This window comes from Prunus persica, chromosome G3 (genome assembly GCF_000346465.2).
Source record: "Prunus persica cultivar Lovell chromosome G3, Prunus_persica_NCBIv2, whole genome shotgun sequence".
NCBI lineage: Eukaryota > Viridiplantae > Streptophyta > Magnoliopsida > Rosales > Rosaceae > Prunus > Prunus persica.
Genome location: NC_034011.1, coordinates 17025762 through 17041637, shown reverse-complemented (window position 1 = coordinate 17041637; position 15876 = coordinate 17025762). Strand labels below are relative to the sequence as shown.

The 15876-nt window shown below is 37.3% G+C and overlaps 1 protein-coding gene across 1 annotated transcript; it reads left to right on the top strand.

The window, feature by feature from the left end:
- Nucleotides 11718–14694, top strand: LOC18782943 (zinc finger MYM-type protein 1). The gene is made up of 3 exons (XM_020560027.1): nt 11718–11854; nt 11963–13526; nt 14230–14694. The coding sequence occupies exons 1-3, from the start codon at nt 11718–11720 to the stop codon at nt 14692–14694; spliced, it is 2166 nt and encodes a 721-aa protein (XP_020415616.1).

Sequence of the window (15876 nt, the reverse complement as noted above, 5' to 3'; positions counted from 1 at the left end):
ATATTAGTCATAAATTGTAATTGAATTGTTTGGTAGTTGTTTGAGAATTATTGGAAGGCCGAAGGCCATTTATGAGAATTTGCTTGAAATTATATTGTGCATGCTGCCAGTTTGGAATATTAAATGTGTTTTTATGCAGGTTGAAATTTTGGGAAATGTCCAATTTATAGGGGAGACTCTGCCGAAATTTCGGCAAGAAGTCTCGGTTTTTAGTAAGTGGGCCTAGCATCGGGGTGATGTCAGGAATTCCAAAGGGTTCGTCTCGGGTTTTGAGAAAATTCGGGGCGGGTCCTTAAAGGTCTGTTAAAATATGAATATGGTTTGAATACTTTGGGTTGTTCTTTATTCTTTTCCATAAGGAGATATATATAGGAGCTTACATATGAAGGTTTTACAAGGAATTAGATATAGTAAAGAATTAGGAAAGTATCTCCTAATTGTACAATGATTTATCACTTATATAAAAAATAGGAAAGTAAATCCCTTAATTAATCAACTAAGTAAATCTCCTCGATTAATTAGGAGACTGACGTCAACACTCCTCCTCAAGTTGGTGCATATATGTCACGAATGCCCAACTTGGTAAGTGAGTCATGAAATACTCTTCCACACTCACAGCATATGCAATACCTGATCTTGGAGGACGTATGAAGAGTAGAACCTTTGGTGGTGGTGATAGAAGAAGGAGTCTGGGTTGACCGCATGCTTCTGTGAGTCTGCAATAAGATGGAGAATCGTATGGGTTCTTAACATCGCAGCGGAAGTAAGATGTGATATGAGAAGGTGAGGAAGGTGATGTGAGAAATTTGATGTATGAATTTGATGTAGGAATTGGATTTAAGAGGTATGTGTATAAGATTTGATGGTATGTGTTTAAGGATTTGGATAAGAGGATTTGAGGACTTTAGATCTGAGGGATTTGGATTTGGGGAAAAAAAATAAAATATGACGAATTTGATTTAGGGTTTTGGATTTGAATATGAGAAATTTGAGATAAGGGTTTAGAGACAAAACAACTTCTCTTCACTCCCCTTCTCCCCTTGAAGAGAAGGGGTCGTCAGAGTCAAGAAATAAGTAATATCTTCATGAGAAAGAGAAACATATATTTTTCACTCCTCCCTCCCCCTTGAAGAGGAGGGGAAGAGAGCACTTAAATTGCAAGAAGAACGCAAGCACAAGTCACAAAAGAACCTAGCTCTGATACCATGCTAAAATATGAATATGGTTTGAATACTTTGGGTTGTTCTTTATTCTTTTCCATAAGGAGGTATATATAGGAGTTTACATATGAAGGTTTTACAAGGAATTATATGTAGTAAAGAATTAGGAAAGTATCTCCTAATTGTACAATGATTTATCACATATATAAAAAATAGGAAAGTAAATCCCTTAATTAATCAAGGAAGTAAATCTCCTTGATTAATTAAGAGACTCACGTCAACAGTTACCACTTCATAATCTACATGCCATTACTTTCGTATTGCGTTTTTTATTGGTTTTTGGTTGGTTTTCTTAATGAATATAATTTGTTGCAAGGGAAGCAACTATGAGTTTGATTTATAAAAAGGACGTGACGTCCTTAATGGAATCATATTCTTACAATAATAAATAATCAATAAAAAAGCAATAATGGAATCACATTCTTACACCAATAGCTGAATACGAATCAATCATATTGAAGAGATACATATACAGTGCTTGTTGTACTTTATTTATATGAAAATGAATAATGATCTGACATTTTCCTTCACAAAATAAACTTATACAATCAAGCGCTTTTTTTTTACAAAATATCCTTATAAGTTCCTTCACAAGACAGACTTGAAAAAACAGGTGATAAGAAACAAATATAAGTGCAATAATCAGGCAATATCACAACACTACAATGGCAATACGATGACATTAGAAATGCAATAGGGGAGCAATACAATGGCAATAAAAAACTCCACATTCCCACTATAATTTCATTCCACATTCCCACTATATATTCATAATCTACAACATATTACACAAAGGACACGACGTCCTTAATGGAATCACATTTTACACTCCTACATCGTCAAAATACCCTCGAGCAAGGAATGGGTGGAGAGGCTTTTGTAAAAGTTGAGGATGTAAAAAATGTTCTTGACTTGAAGGTGGATTAGTTACTGGCCAAAGGCTTCTTAGGAAATTATTTTCCTTTTGCAACTCTCCAAGAGCTAATCCAGCCTAACGGAAAAAACAGAGTCAGAGATACATAGGTAAGTGGAGACACTGTAACTGCAGGCATTTTAGTCATGAGCTATGTCAGGCAGTGGCACTTTTTCAAGCCATCAGACAAATTGTAAAGCATGAGAATTATCAATCAAGCCTAATAATACTGAAGGAAAACCATTACCTATCAATACACTTCTGTAGTTCCCCATTTACCTTAGAAGCTGATAAATCCGCAACACGACCATGCTGCTCTCTGTTCTGCAATTCCAGACTTGGAAATTGATTGGAGAGACCACCTTCGTTATTGGATAAAGGTAATGAAGCTACATCAATATTATCCGTTGTCGCCTCTTTCACGCCATTACTATGGGCAGAACCATTTTTATAATTATCAGTACATCAACTCTCTGTAGGAGTAGTTAAAGATGCTGGTAAACTATCATTTGCTGCTTTTACAGCCTCCACTTCATTCTGCTTATTAAGTGAACTTAAAGGCTGAACTTTGCTGAGCCCCTTCACAGAATTTTGTGGTCTGCTTGATTCACCATTACATTCACCTGAAGATATTATAGTACCAAAATATATAGACCCAAACTGCAATACATTCTTTTCCACAGGATTTTCAGCCTTTCCAGGTGATTGCTTTTGCAGCAATGACCTGGTCTTGTCTTCAGAGAATGACCCAAAAACGAAAAGCTGCAAACAAGGAATAACAACAAAATTTAGCAAGTTTTATAACACAGGGAAGAGAAAAATCCCACGCCAATTAACATTAGTATTTCAAAATCACATAATTAACCATTAAGACTAGAACGGCGCAAAATATCCTACTAGATGCTGAAACAGCAATGATAACAACAAATTTACTTCTGCATTATTACTCAACAGCTAATTTAGGGCCTAGTGAGAATGAGGAGGCAGTATGTGAAAAAAGTCGGAACCGAAACCAAGAATTAGGGTTTTGTGAGGCCCAGAAGGAACAGAGGAGAAGAGAAAGACGTCGATTGAAGACATGAAAACAGAGGGAACTGAGAGATTGTTGAAGGGAGAGAGCATTTAACGAAGAAACCCTCTCTTTCACCTTCAAGAACCCCCTCACCAAACCCTAACATCGACTACAGAGAGAGAAAGAGAGAGTACTGCTTAGGTTTTCGCAGCAGAGGGAGAAAGAGAGTGGTGGTGGTCGATGGAGAGAGAAAGCGCTGAGAGAGGAAGAGAGAATTGTGAGAGAGAACACACACAGAGAGGGGGGGGGGGGGGGGGGGGGGGGAAGAGAAGGAATTTTCTTTCAGAGAAAGAGGCGATAAAGGGGTCAATAAATATGTTTTTATATGGAGGGCAATTGAGTAATTTCAAGTCCCTAAGTGATTATATCAGAATAAGATTTGTAAAGTGATCATTTGAGAATAAAAGTTTTCCCTATTATTTTGCTTACCGAAGGTAGTTGCAGCAGTCCTAACAATGGCGCTGTTAATCCTCCCAAGGTCAATCGCTTTGCCTCAACCATACAATATTACTAAATAAGCAAGATGTAGAAAATCATGTTGCATGAGAGACTGCTTATTTTAAACAGCCAACCTTGTTCTTGTCTATCATGATTCATCACAAACCCATTACTCTCTCCTAATTGGTTTTCTCTTTATTATAAGAATATACCTAATGTATAAGTGTTCTTAAATTACATACACATACATATATTCAATCTTAAATTAATTGGAATTATACTGCATATGTATTACAAGAAGTTTATATTAATATTTTGAATAGGATTGAAGAATCTTCAAGAAGCCATTCAAATTTGGAGATGAGCGAAGAAAATAATGAGGTTGAGATTGGACTGGAAAATACAATGAGCCCAGAAGAAACAACACAAGAACCTAAGGTGTCAAGCCCCAAAATTGAGACACGTGGCAGCGGCACGTACCTTGAGGATCCCGAAAATATAAGACCTAGATGCGAGGGTTATACTTCCAAGATTCCCAAAATATGCTAAACCTTTTTAATTAAATAAAACGGTTTGGATCAGAATTGTAAATAACAACGGAAAAAGGAATAAAACATTATACAAGCTTTATTGAGGAAAAATCAATCCAAAGGTATCAATAGCCTCATAAAGTTATTTTACAAACCATAAAGGTATCAATAGCCTCATAAAGTTATTTTACAAACCATAAAGATTTTAATACACACCAACCATCCAGAATTTAAACAGAGGGATGAATGAACGAGAAGCATCCCCAACTATTTAGGAAAGGAAACCATGACCTGTCAGAGATGATGAGGTACATGAACACAAGTTTGAAAAGTAGGGGACTCTTAAGGATTGTAATCTACATGGAAAAGTAGGGGTGAGCATCACATACTTTCATTTGTCCAGTATGGGGGACTCCTTACCAGGTTTGAAAATAGACAGCGAAACAACATCATAGTGTTCAAGAAAAACAGTGAAAAGAATATGCATAACACAAACTATTTTCCATATAAAATATGATCCAAAAACGGTTGGCATGCTCACACAACTTTTGCAATCGGTTTTTGGGTCCGAATATGCTTGTCTGACAACCGATCCTTAAAGGCCAACTATCCCTACTATAAATAAAAATGTAACCAATTTACTTAGCATGGTAGCGAGATTGTCCATTTACTGGCTACACCTTATTGACTAAACCTCACACAAGGGTATTGGTAAAGTCCGTCCACGTAACCCCTCCAGCCATCAATTGCGACAGGACTGTAACATCTTGATCCAATGTTTAATCATTTATTTAACTTATATAAATTAATATAATTATTTAATTATAAAATTACAATTTTACCCTTATGATAGGGTTATTTTGGTCACTTTTTAATCTGTAGGATTTTGGAGAAATGAATTACACAGTTGTGTAGAGCGCATCGTTACGAGTTCGTAGACATGTAGTGGGCTCAAATCAGAGTTGTAATAAAGAATGAAGATCAACAGAAGTGCAGTGGCAACATCCACACCCGGCCACATTTTGGAAGGCAACCACCAACTCAGGCCATCAAATTCGAAGGGGCCAGTACCAAAACGACCGCCTCAACCTCCTCTCCCAGACCCACCCCACCTCCGACGAAACCTGCCACCACAACTGTCAAAAATTGCTTAAAATCGGATGATTTCTCTTTGAACTTTTCGGCTCTGTTTCTGACGATTTCGACCATCATTTTTGCCGATCCATGTATGCTTTCTCATTCTTTCAACGTGATTTGCATCGATTTTGAAGTGTTGAAACTTGTTTTACAACGCAAAGTTTTAGCCGATTTTCGACTCGAAATTCCGGCAAGTTCCATCCACTTTTTGGCCTTGGCCCAAGAACAAAAGTTGCTCCACTCGTTGTCCTAATCACGTAGGTATAGGTATTTTTGGGTGTTTCTAGAATTTTCCAGTCGCTAAAATTTTCTCAAGACACCCACGCACTACCAGTGTGTGTGGCAGCGCGTGGGCCATGGTTGGGTGGTGCATTTGGTCCTAAAATGTTTCCCATGTCATCTCGAGAACGATTGTATGCTCGGATTTGAAATTGGTTATCGTTCGACGGTCGATCGAATTTAGGCATATTAGGCGTTATCCGGGTTCAATATGTTCGGAACGTTGGATCGAATGTATTTCTAAATATGTTGATCTAGGTACCTCTAGGATTGTGTAGGAATTTGCGGATCGAGAATCGGAATTCCGGATGCTCCGATTCAATGAGTCAAAGTTAGCGTGAAATGTTGATCGTCTGATCGTACGATCGTGAGCGATCCGACCGCTCGATCTGAACCAAACTTACAGGACATGTTTAGTAAAATTTGTTGAACCCGTTGGAACTTTCGGATTGGAAATTAAAGGTTGTGGGCCCCACTGGCCCAGTGGACCAATATGGGGAGTTTGACTCTCAGTTGTCTGTGAAAAGTACTAGAATGACCTTATAAATGAGTCTTGATTGTTATTTGAGTCATTTTGTTTATGTTGAGATTATGAGATTATTTTATTATTTTAAATTGTGGGGTTATCGGACGTTATATTGTTATTTGAAGTTTTGCAGTATTTTAAATTATGGAATATATGATCTTGGGATACTTGATTGATTGGTTCTGAAAGTGAGTGTTGGGATTCGACTATGATTATTAAAAAGTGAGTGGACTTTGTTTTGAAATAGCATTACTTTGAACGATTAAATTGTTATGCATTTGAGATGGATTATTTTGATTATAGAGCATATATATATAAGGGGCAGATCCGTGACACTACCTTTTTTACACAAGTTTTGACACAATTTTTGGGCTATTAGGTTACTCCACTTTCAATGGTTGAGATTAAATATTACATGGCAAGTAGTTTTGATTTTTGTAAATAGACAATCTTTAATTTTATTTTCTCTCATAAAAATAAAAGGAAATTTTTCTCTCTCCAACCTTTTTGCTGGAAGACGTAATCTCTCCTGCCTCTTTAATCTCAAATATTTAGTCCTGCCTCTTTAATCTCAAATATTTAGAGTGCTATTATTTCCACCCCCTTGTCATATTTTCCCGCCCTTACATTCAAAATTTTAAAGACAAATTACCCTTTTGTAAAATGACTTCTAAGGACCTAGGAAAAAAACTTTTTAAAAACTTTTTAAATAAATAAAATTAAGTAAAATTATAATAAAATAATTTTTTTTAAAACAAAAACTCTCTCTCCTCTCTCCCTCCTTCACGACATGTTGGCTTCTTCTTTAGAGGTCTTTCATCCTCGATGCTAGAAGCCACTTTCACCGCAACACCAAAAACAACAAGCCCAGATGAAAAGGGTTCTCTCATTTCACAACTTAGTTGCATTCTGAATAGATTAGAGTTTGTTTTGGGGCGATGAAGCACTTGGACTCCATTGTTTAAGCAAGCTGACTCCTTAATTTGCTTTGGCAAAGTCAATAAATGAAATTCCACAATTTTAACATCGTCCCTGCCCTCATACCCACCCACCCTCCCTGCAATTTCTCACCACATCCACCCCCCTCTGCAATCTCTATGTATCAATTCTAGATCCCCATCCTCCCTGAAATTTGGGTTTCTGCCAAAAAAAAAATTGAAGACATAATTATCATCTTCATATTTTTTTTTTGCAGAAGGAGTTATTGTAAAACAATTAAATTAATTAAAAATATAGAACATGGGTGGGGTTGAAGGTGTAGAAATCTGTAGGGTTCTCGCCGGCGGGGAGGGAATCGGGGTTGGGGTGGGAGTTGGGGGTGGCTGCAGGTGGTAGAAGGAAAAGTGGCTGTTCACTGTTGGATTTTCCCTAGAGGAGGAGAGAGAGTTTTTGTTTTTGTTTTTTAATTATAAAAAATATTATTTTACTTTAATAATTAAATGGTATTTTAGGAATAATGGTGGGTGGAAAGATAGGATTGTGTGTTTTCAATTTTACATAGTGGGTGAGAAAATAGGAACACTCAATATTTATTAGGGTCTAATAAATAAAGAATCTAACCAAAAACTAAATACCCAAACCACATTCGCACGCCTCTCTCTCTCTCTCTCTCTCTCCTCTTTAATCTCAAATATTTATTAAGGTCTAATAAGGACTCTTTTCAGTTTATCCTTCTTCATGAACAACATATACTCAACTATGAATTCATCTTCAGTATAGTTCTTTTATGTCAAAGCAATTTCTCATATCTGAATACAATATTGCCTCATCAAAATGTTGGAGCGCACACAAGATATTTCCTCCAACTCTCAGTGCATATCTTTGGTATGTTACCTTCATCTGAGATTTTATTTTTCTTTTTGTTTTTTTATCTTTGTTGTAGTTAGCTCTTCCTGTAGACAATTAGGATTGCTGAATTTTTTATTTTTTATAAATACGATGTTATATGAAGGTTTACACGATGTTATACAATGTTAGGATTGCTGAATTACTGGGCCATTAAGAATTCTTATGTTAAAAAATAATTCGTAGTGACAGGACCCGATCTAAATTCCGCTTTGGAATCCGAACCAGACCCTGTGCGTGTCTGACACCTGACGAATGTCGGGCACAAATGACCTATTTGCCCCTCTACACAAAACATGATAAAATAACAAGGTTGACTTCTACCGAAAAATCGGCAGAGTTTCCCTTGTAACTGGCTCAATACCAAAATATTTTCACCTGCCAAACAAGTACATATATATACAACCAACTGCCAACATACGTATATATACATTCCAACAGTTCAAGTGTCAATCTGGGGCAAAACATCAGAGCGACTACTAAGAATTTACAAAGGAGTGAATCCTTTTACAAAACAAAATCCTACATCAAAGAAAGGCGCGGAAGATGGGAAGTGGCCCGGTGGTGGATTCCTGTGCACGTCTACTGCCTGGGGGCGCAAAACAACAAAAAGGGTGAGTGGACCCAAAACAAAATTTAGAAAATAGTATATGAACATACTAACCCTACTGTAAAAACTGTTATACAAACTAACTTATTTTCTTTATTTCTGAAATCAATGCATGTATATAACTATACATTTGAAAACAGTTGAAAACTATCACCTAGGTGTACCCTTATTTCCGTCAAATCCTTATATCCGTCAATTCCTTGCATCACCATGGATGACACATACTCGCAGGTCTCAGTGACACGAAGTCAGTCCGAGCCGCAACTCGCAGGATGCAGGGGACCGTAGTTCACCTGATCTGCATTACTCGCTCCACACGAGTTCGAGTACCAAGGAACTCGTGGGGCAACTGTCAAGCATGCTGACTAAACCGAAGGCAACAAATATAATCCGAACGCAACATTTAATATCTGGGTACAAGGTGGTTGAAGAAAATATAAAGTTTCTGTAACCTTTAAAATTCTGCTGCCATTTATCTGATAATTAACGAGAATATATTTTTCTATATTCTTTAAAGGAGATTTCACTTGGCAGCATGCAACATAAAATATTTAACATAACAAAATAGCTTATAACTGAAACTGAACTGCTTAAATTCATTTATGAAAACAAAGAGTCCACTCACTGATAGTCTGAGCTAGCTGGACCTCTTGAAGGTCCCTTTTGCGGGTCAACTGGTGCCCGGGTGCCTGATTCAATGACCATAATATTCTATTAATACAATATCGTATTAAAGTAAAAACCCTACCCCCGGCTCCTAAAAGTACGTGCATCAATTTAAAGTGATCCATATGCCCATAAAAGCTTTCCTTCAACGTGGGATAGTTTAGCGGTATCTTGGGAATCAAATAGCGCTAATCCGGATGCCGCTAGAAGGTCCAATATATCTAGGACACATATCCCAAGGGTATTGGTGTCGATCGGACGGTCGGATTAAGCACGATCGTGTAATCGCATAATTTCTAAACCCTAGCCCTAGGTTTCGCGATTTCGGAGTATCCGGGACTCCGATTCACGATCCGTCGAATCCTACACGTTTCTGAAATTATCTAGAGTAACATAGCTAAAATTGATTTCGATCCAACGGCTCAACAGTATTGAACCCGATAATCGCACAATATGGAAAATCCGTTCGAGGCTCAAACGGTATCCAAATTGAGATTCGCGAATTCCTACGCGCTCGTGACAACCTAAGGATTGCATCAAGACACAATGCCACTGCACCACCCTCGCCCACGCGCCGCAGCACGAGCCGGCAGCGATGTGTGTCCAAAGCGATTACGCATTGCCGGAAAATCTCAAAACCAAGGCTCCAAACTCCTACCCTAGGTATAACACCATATTTGGAACCACTTTTGTTCTTGGACCTACCCCAAAAACGGACCGGAAGTGGCCAAACACGGAGGCCGAAAATTGGCCGAATTCCAAATTACAAACTGAGCTATCTACGGTCAAAATCGATGCAAACCTACCCAACCATCAGCTAGAGCATGGAAAATAGGTAGAAATCCATACCTTACTCGACACATTTGGAGGAGAATTGAAGGAGAACGAGCGGTTTGAAGTTTCTGTCAAAACCGCTCGGTTTTCTTCAGTTTCCGGCCAGCACCGGCGATTCCACGGGTGGAGAGTGGTCGGAAAGGGAAGAGGAGGTGGCGGCGGTTCAAACGAGACCCGTGGTGCTCTGTGGTGGCGACGGTGATCGAACAAAAACCAGCAATCGGGGGGTTTGCGACGAGAGAGAGAGAGAGAGAGAGAGAGAGAGAGAGAGAGAGAGAGAGAGAAACTGAGGTTTTATAAAAAAAATCTGATTTTTTCCTAATTACCATTTTGCCCATCGTGATATTTTAGTCGTATTTTCTTCGTTAAAACTCCGATTCGAGTCCACTTCGTGTCTATGAACTCATTTCGTCGTGCTCTACGCAACGGTGTATGTAGAATTATCAAATTCCTTTTCGGTCAAAAAGTCAACTTTGCGTTCATAATTTATTCCAAGGGCAAAATTGTCTTTCCTCATAATAAATTACTAATTATAAATGAATTTTAGGTTTGGGTCATTACACATAGTGCCATTAATGATTGTCTTTTAACATAAGAATTATTTTTTTAAATCAGTATGAAAGTTTATTCCATTATATTTCATCTTGCGTTAATATTTTGATGCAGAGATAATCATATTCAGAGGCGGATGCACGTTGGCACAAGTGGGGTCGGACGACCCCTTGGAAGGCTGGAAAGTTGGCAAGGGACTCCATGAAAGCCCCCTTGTATGCACACCAAGTGCTCGCCGAAAGTCACAGGCCTCTGCTGTGCTGCACATCCTCTTTTTTATAAAACAAGCCTTGCCAAATGACGTCGTTTGGTCCAAGGCTTAGTCAAATATTTTTTAATTGACCTGGCCTCAAAATGACGTCGGTTTGGGCCGGGTTTAAAAAAATAATAATAATAAAAAACAGAAACAGAACACAGCACAGCATCTTCGACTCTGCCTCCAAACCCTTCATTCCCAATTTCACAGCTCCTCTTCCCACCCTTTCAAACCCTAACCTCTCCCAACCTCCCAACCTTCGACAACCTCCATCTACTCTTCGCCGGTGGCCCAGTGCCGATCACCACCACCTTCTGCCGCCGTCCGCCGTCGTCCGCCGCCCTTTTTTTCAACTACAAGTAAGCATGGCAAAATTTATATTAATAATTATAGTGATAATATATATTGTTGATATTGATATTTTTTTTTATGTAATGAAATTTATGGATATGAATCATATTGATTGATTGAGTTTATGCTTGAAATTTATGGATATGAATCATATTGATATTTTTTTTTTATGTAATTAAATTTATGGATATGAATCATAGTGATAATCATATTAATGTAGATTGATTGAGTTTATGCTTGATTGATAATATGAATTGATTGAGTATATTGAATATTGATTGCTATTTGATATGATAATTTGTTATATTGCATATTGATTGATATGGGTTTAGGGAGTATATTGAATATTGAGAGTGGGTTATTGACATTTTCATATTCATATGATAATTTGGATAAAAATTAGTGATTGATTGAATTAATTGATTTGTAGATTTATGGAACGATTCTTTAAAAGAAAATTATCTACGGATAGTCCTTCTCCGTCTAATATGGGTAGTTCAAATGCAAGACCAATTGAAGTAGATGAGATATTAGCTAATTTTCAGGCAGACCCAGGACTAAGAACTCGAATGGCGGATTATAGTCCTAATATTCGGGATGAGATCCGAAGAGCATATCTACAAAAGTGACCTTGTCAACCTAGAAGTTATAAATTCCCACAAACTAATCAATCAGGAATTAATAGATGCTTCATTGCTCATTGGTTTGATGAGCATGATTGGTTGAAATATAGTATTGCTAAAGATGTTGCGTTTTGTCTTCATTGTTATCGCTTCAAATCTAATTTTGATCAAGTGGGTGGTGATGCATTCACTGGGGTAGGCTTCAATAATTGGAAGAAGGCGAAAGAAAGATTTAACCTTCTTGTTGGACCGGTTGGTAGTGTTCACAACCAAGCTAGAGAAGTTGCTTACAATTTGATGCATCAAACTACACACATTGAAACAATTGTGATCAAGCAAACAAGCCAAGCTCGCATGGCTTATCTTACTTGCTTGAATGCATCACTTAAGTGCACTAGGTATTTGTTGCGACAAGGTCTTTCTTTTCGTGGTCATGATGAAAGTGCACAATCAAGTAATAAAGGGAATTATTTAGAGCTCTTGCAATTTCTTGCGGATCATGATGAAAAAGTTGAGGCCGTTGTGTTGGAAAATGCTCCGAAAAATTTAAAGTTAATAGCTCATTCAATTCAAAAAGATCTTGTCAATTCTTGTGCTAAAGAAACCATTGGTCTTATCTTGAGTGATGTAAAAGATAGATATTTTTCAATAATGGTGGATGAAGCACGTGATGTTTCAATAAAGGAGAAAATGGCGATGGTGCTGCGTTATGTGAATAACAAAGGACAAATAATTGAAAGGTTTGTGGGGGTTCAACATGTAACCGCTACTACTTCAAGTGCACTAAAGGAAGCCATTGATGAATTCTTTTCTTCCGTGAATTTGAGCTTTTCCAAGCTACGAGGACAAGGTTATGATGGAGCTAGTAATATGAGAGGTGAGTTCAATGGCCTTAAGACAAATATTTTGAGAGAACAACCCTGTGCATTTTATGTTCATTGCTTTGCTCATCAACTTCAACTAGCTCTTGTTGCGGTAGCAAAGAAAAACATCGATGTCAACTCTTTTTTCACAACGGCTAATAGTTTGGTTAATGTTGTTGGAGCATCTTGTAAGCGTCGCGATGCACGTAGAGCACAATACCAAGAAGAGCTTGTGAGAGCTTTTGAAGATGATTGTCTTATAACGGGGCGGGGCTTAAATCAAGAAACTAGTTTCAAACGTGTCGGCGATACACGATGGAACTCACATTATGGTACATTGATTAGTATCATTTTTATGTTCCCATCTGTGGTGAATGTGCTTCAAATGATTGTTGATGATAATCCTAATGATAGTTCGGGTGAAGCCTATAAGTTATGGAGAGAAATACAATCTTTTGAGTTTGTGTTTCACTTATTTTTAATGAAAGCTATATTGGGAATGACAAATACTTTGTCTCTAGCATTGCAAAAGAAAGATCAAGACATTGTGAGTGCAATGAGTTTAGTGAAAACATGCAAGGAAAACCTGCAGTTGATGAGGGATAATGAGTTTGAAGAATTGGTTGAGCAAGCATCTTCGTTTTGTTACAAACATGATATTACAGTTCTTACCATGGATGAGGAATATGTAATTCCCGGGAGCTCACGGCGTAATGCTCCAATGAAGACAAATTATCATGGTTATCGTGTGGAGATCTTTATTCATGTAATTGATGGACAACTTGCGGAATTAAATGATCACTTCAACGAGGTAAGTACTGAGTTACTTACTTGTTTGGCAAGCTTGAGTCCAAAAAATAACTTTGTAGCTTTTGACAAACGAAAGCTACTTCGTCTTGCTCAATTTTATCCTTATGATTTTTCGGATAGAGACTTATTGATGCTTGAAGATCAACTTGGTGTTTATGTTCATCATATGCATTCGAGTAGTGAATTTTCTCAATTGGAAGGGATTAGTAGTCTTGCGGAAAAAATGGTGGAGAAAGGAATGCATGAAATTTCCTTATGTATTTGCTTCTTACATTGGCTTTGGTTTTACCAGTTGCAACTGCTTCAGTGGAGAGGGCATTTTCCGCCATGAATATTATTAAAAATCCACTTCGCACCAGAATGGGAGATCAATGGTTGAATGATAGCTTGATTGTTTACATTGAGAGAGATGTTTTTGCTTGATAACGAAACTATAATGCAACATTTTCAGAATATGAAAACTCGTCATGGACAATTGTAACTTGTATTATTGGTTTTGTTATGAATTATGAATGGAAGTACTATCTTTCTATCTTTTTAGCATTATTTTCTTTGTAGAAAAATTTCGGAACTTAAGCCCCCCCCTTGGCCACATAATCCTGGATCCGCTACTGATCATATTCTTCATTTTCATATATATCTTATTAAATATGTATAATATTTTTCTAAGTTGCATCGTTAAGAATGATTAATATGTTCAATAGGTAGAGGAGATAATTCAAGTGGAGAATCGTGAAACAAGTACTCCAAAAAATAAAGTGACACAATTAAAAGCACCATATGCTGGGATGGTATTTGAAACAATGGAAGAAGCAAGAAACTATTATGAAGAGTATGGCCGGCAAGAGGGATTCTGGATTAGAACTCGATTTTCCTCCAAGACGAGAAGGCATTTAGATATGGTAATGAGTAGACAATTTGTTTGTGCACATGAAGGAAAATACGCGCCCAAAAATACATCACAGAAGGCTTTAGAAGAGAATGATGAGAGAGACATAAGTGAGATTGAGAATATGAAGAGAACGGGTAAAAATTGTTCTACAGTGAAATGTGGATGCAAAGCAAATATGAGAATTAAGCTTGATAGATGGTCAAACAAATGGAAAGTAAGACTCTCACAATCACAAGCCAGTTACACCGGAAAGAAGATTGAAAATGAAGTCAAATAGGGTTATGCCGAAAGCAGCTAAAATTCTGACTGAAACATTTCATGAAGAAAATTTGCCAATTTCAAAAGTTCCTTCAATCCTTGGTGGCCCGCAGATTGGTTTTAACAATAGAGATTGTTATAACCACTTGAGAAATGTCCAGCATAGACAACTAGATGGAGGTGATGCATAGTCAGTCCTTACTTACTTTAGGAAGAAGCAAGCTGAGAATACTCAATTTTTTTTATGCCATTCAATGTGATGAAAATGGAAGGACAACTAATTTCTTTTGGGTGGATGCTCAATCACGCATGGCGTACCACTATTTTGGAGATGTAGTCACATTTGACACAACCTATAGGACAAACGAGTATGATATGCCATTTGCACCATTCACAGGAGTAAACCACCATTTGCAATCAATACAATTTGGATGTGCACTTTTACAAGATGAGACAGAGGTGACATTTTTGTAGTTGTTTGAGACATGTCTTGAAACAATGGGAGGACGTCATCCAGTTTCCATCATTAGTGATGAAGACTTGGCAATGAAAGGAGCAATTGCCAAGATTTTTTCTAACACTTGCCATCGGTTATGCCTCTAGCATATTAAGAAGAAGTTTGCAGAAAAATTGTCACATGTGTACTTCAAGAAGTCCAAATTCAAAATTCAAATGAAGAAATGTATTCAGTCAACATCAACATAGAGGAATTTGAAGAAAAGTGGAAGGAATTGATGAAAGAATGTGAATTGGCTAATGATGACTGGTTGAATAGTTTATATGATATACATTCTTCTTGGGTTCCTGTTTATAATCATAACATATTTTTTGCAGGAATGAACACTACTGGACGTAGTGAGGGTATTAATTCTTTTTTTGATGGATTCATTACACCGACAACAAATCTTAGAGAGTTTGTTGTCAAATATGAGCAAGCACTAAAGAGGATCATGGATAGAGAAAGTGATGAAGATTTTGAATCAGAACACAGGTATCGCATTGTAAATGAAGGAGAATTCCTTTTGAAACATGCATCGAAGTTTTACACTAGAAATGTTTTCAACAAGTTTAAGGATGAATGGAGTAAAGTTACTCTCTTCAAAGTTGAAGAAATTTCATGTGATGACGAATATCATGCATACCTAGTGAAAACAAAACTTGGAGAGCATGAAGAGTTTGTGGTGAAGTTAAACTTGCAAAC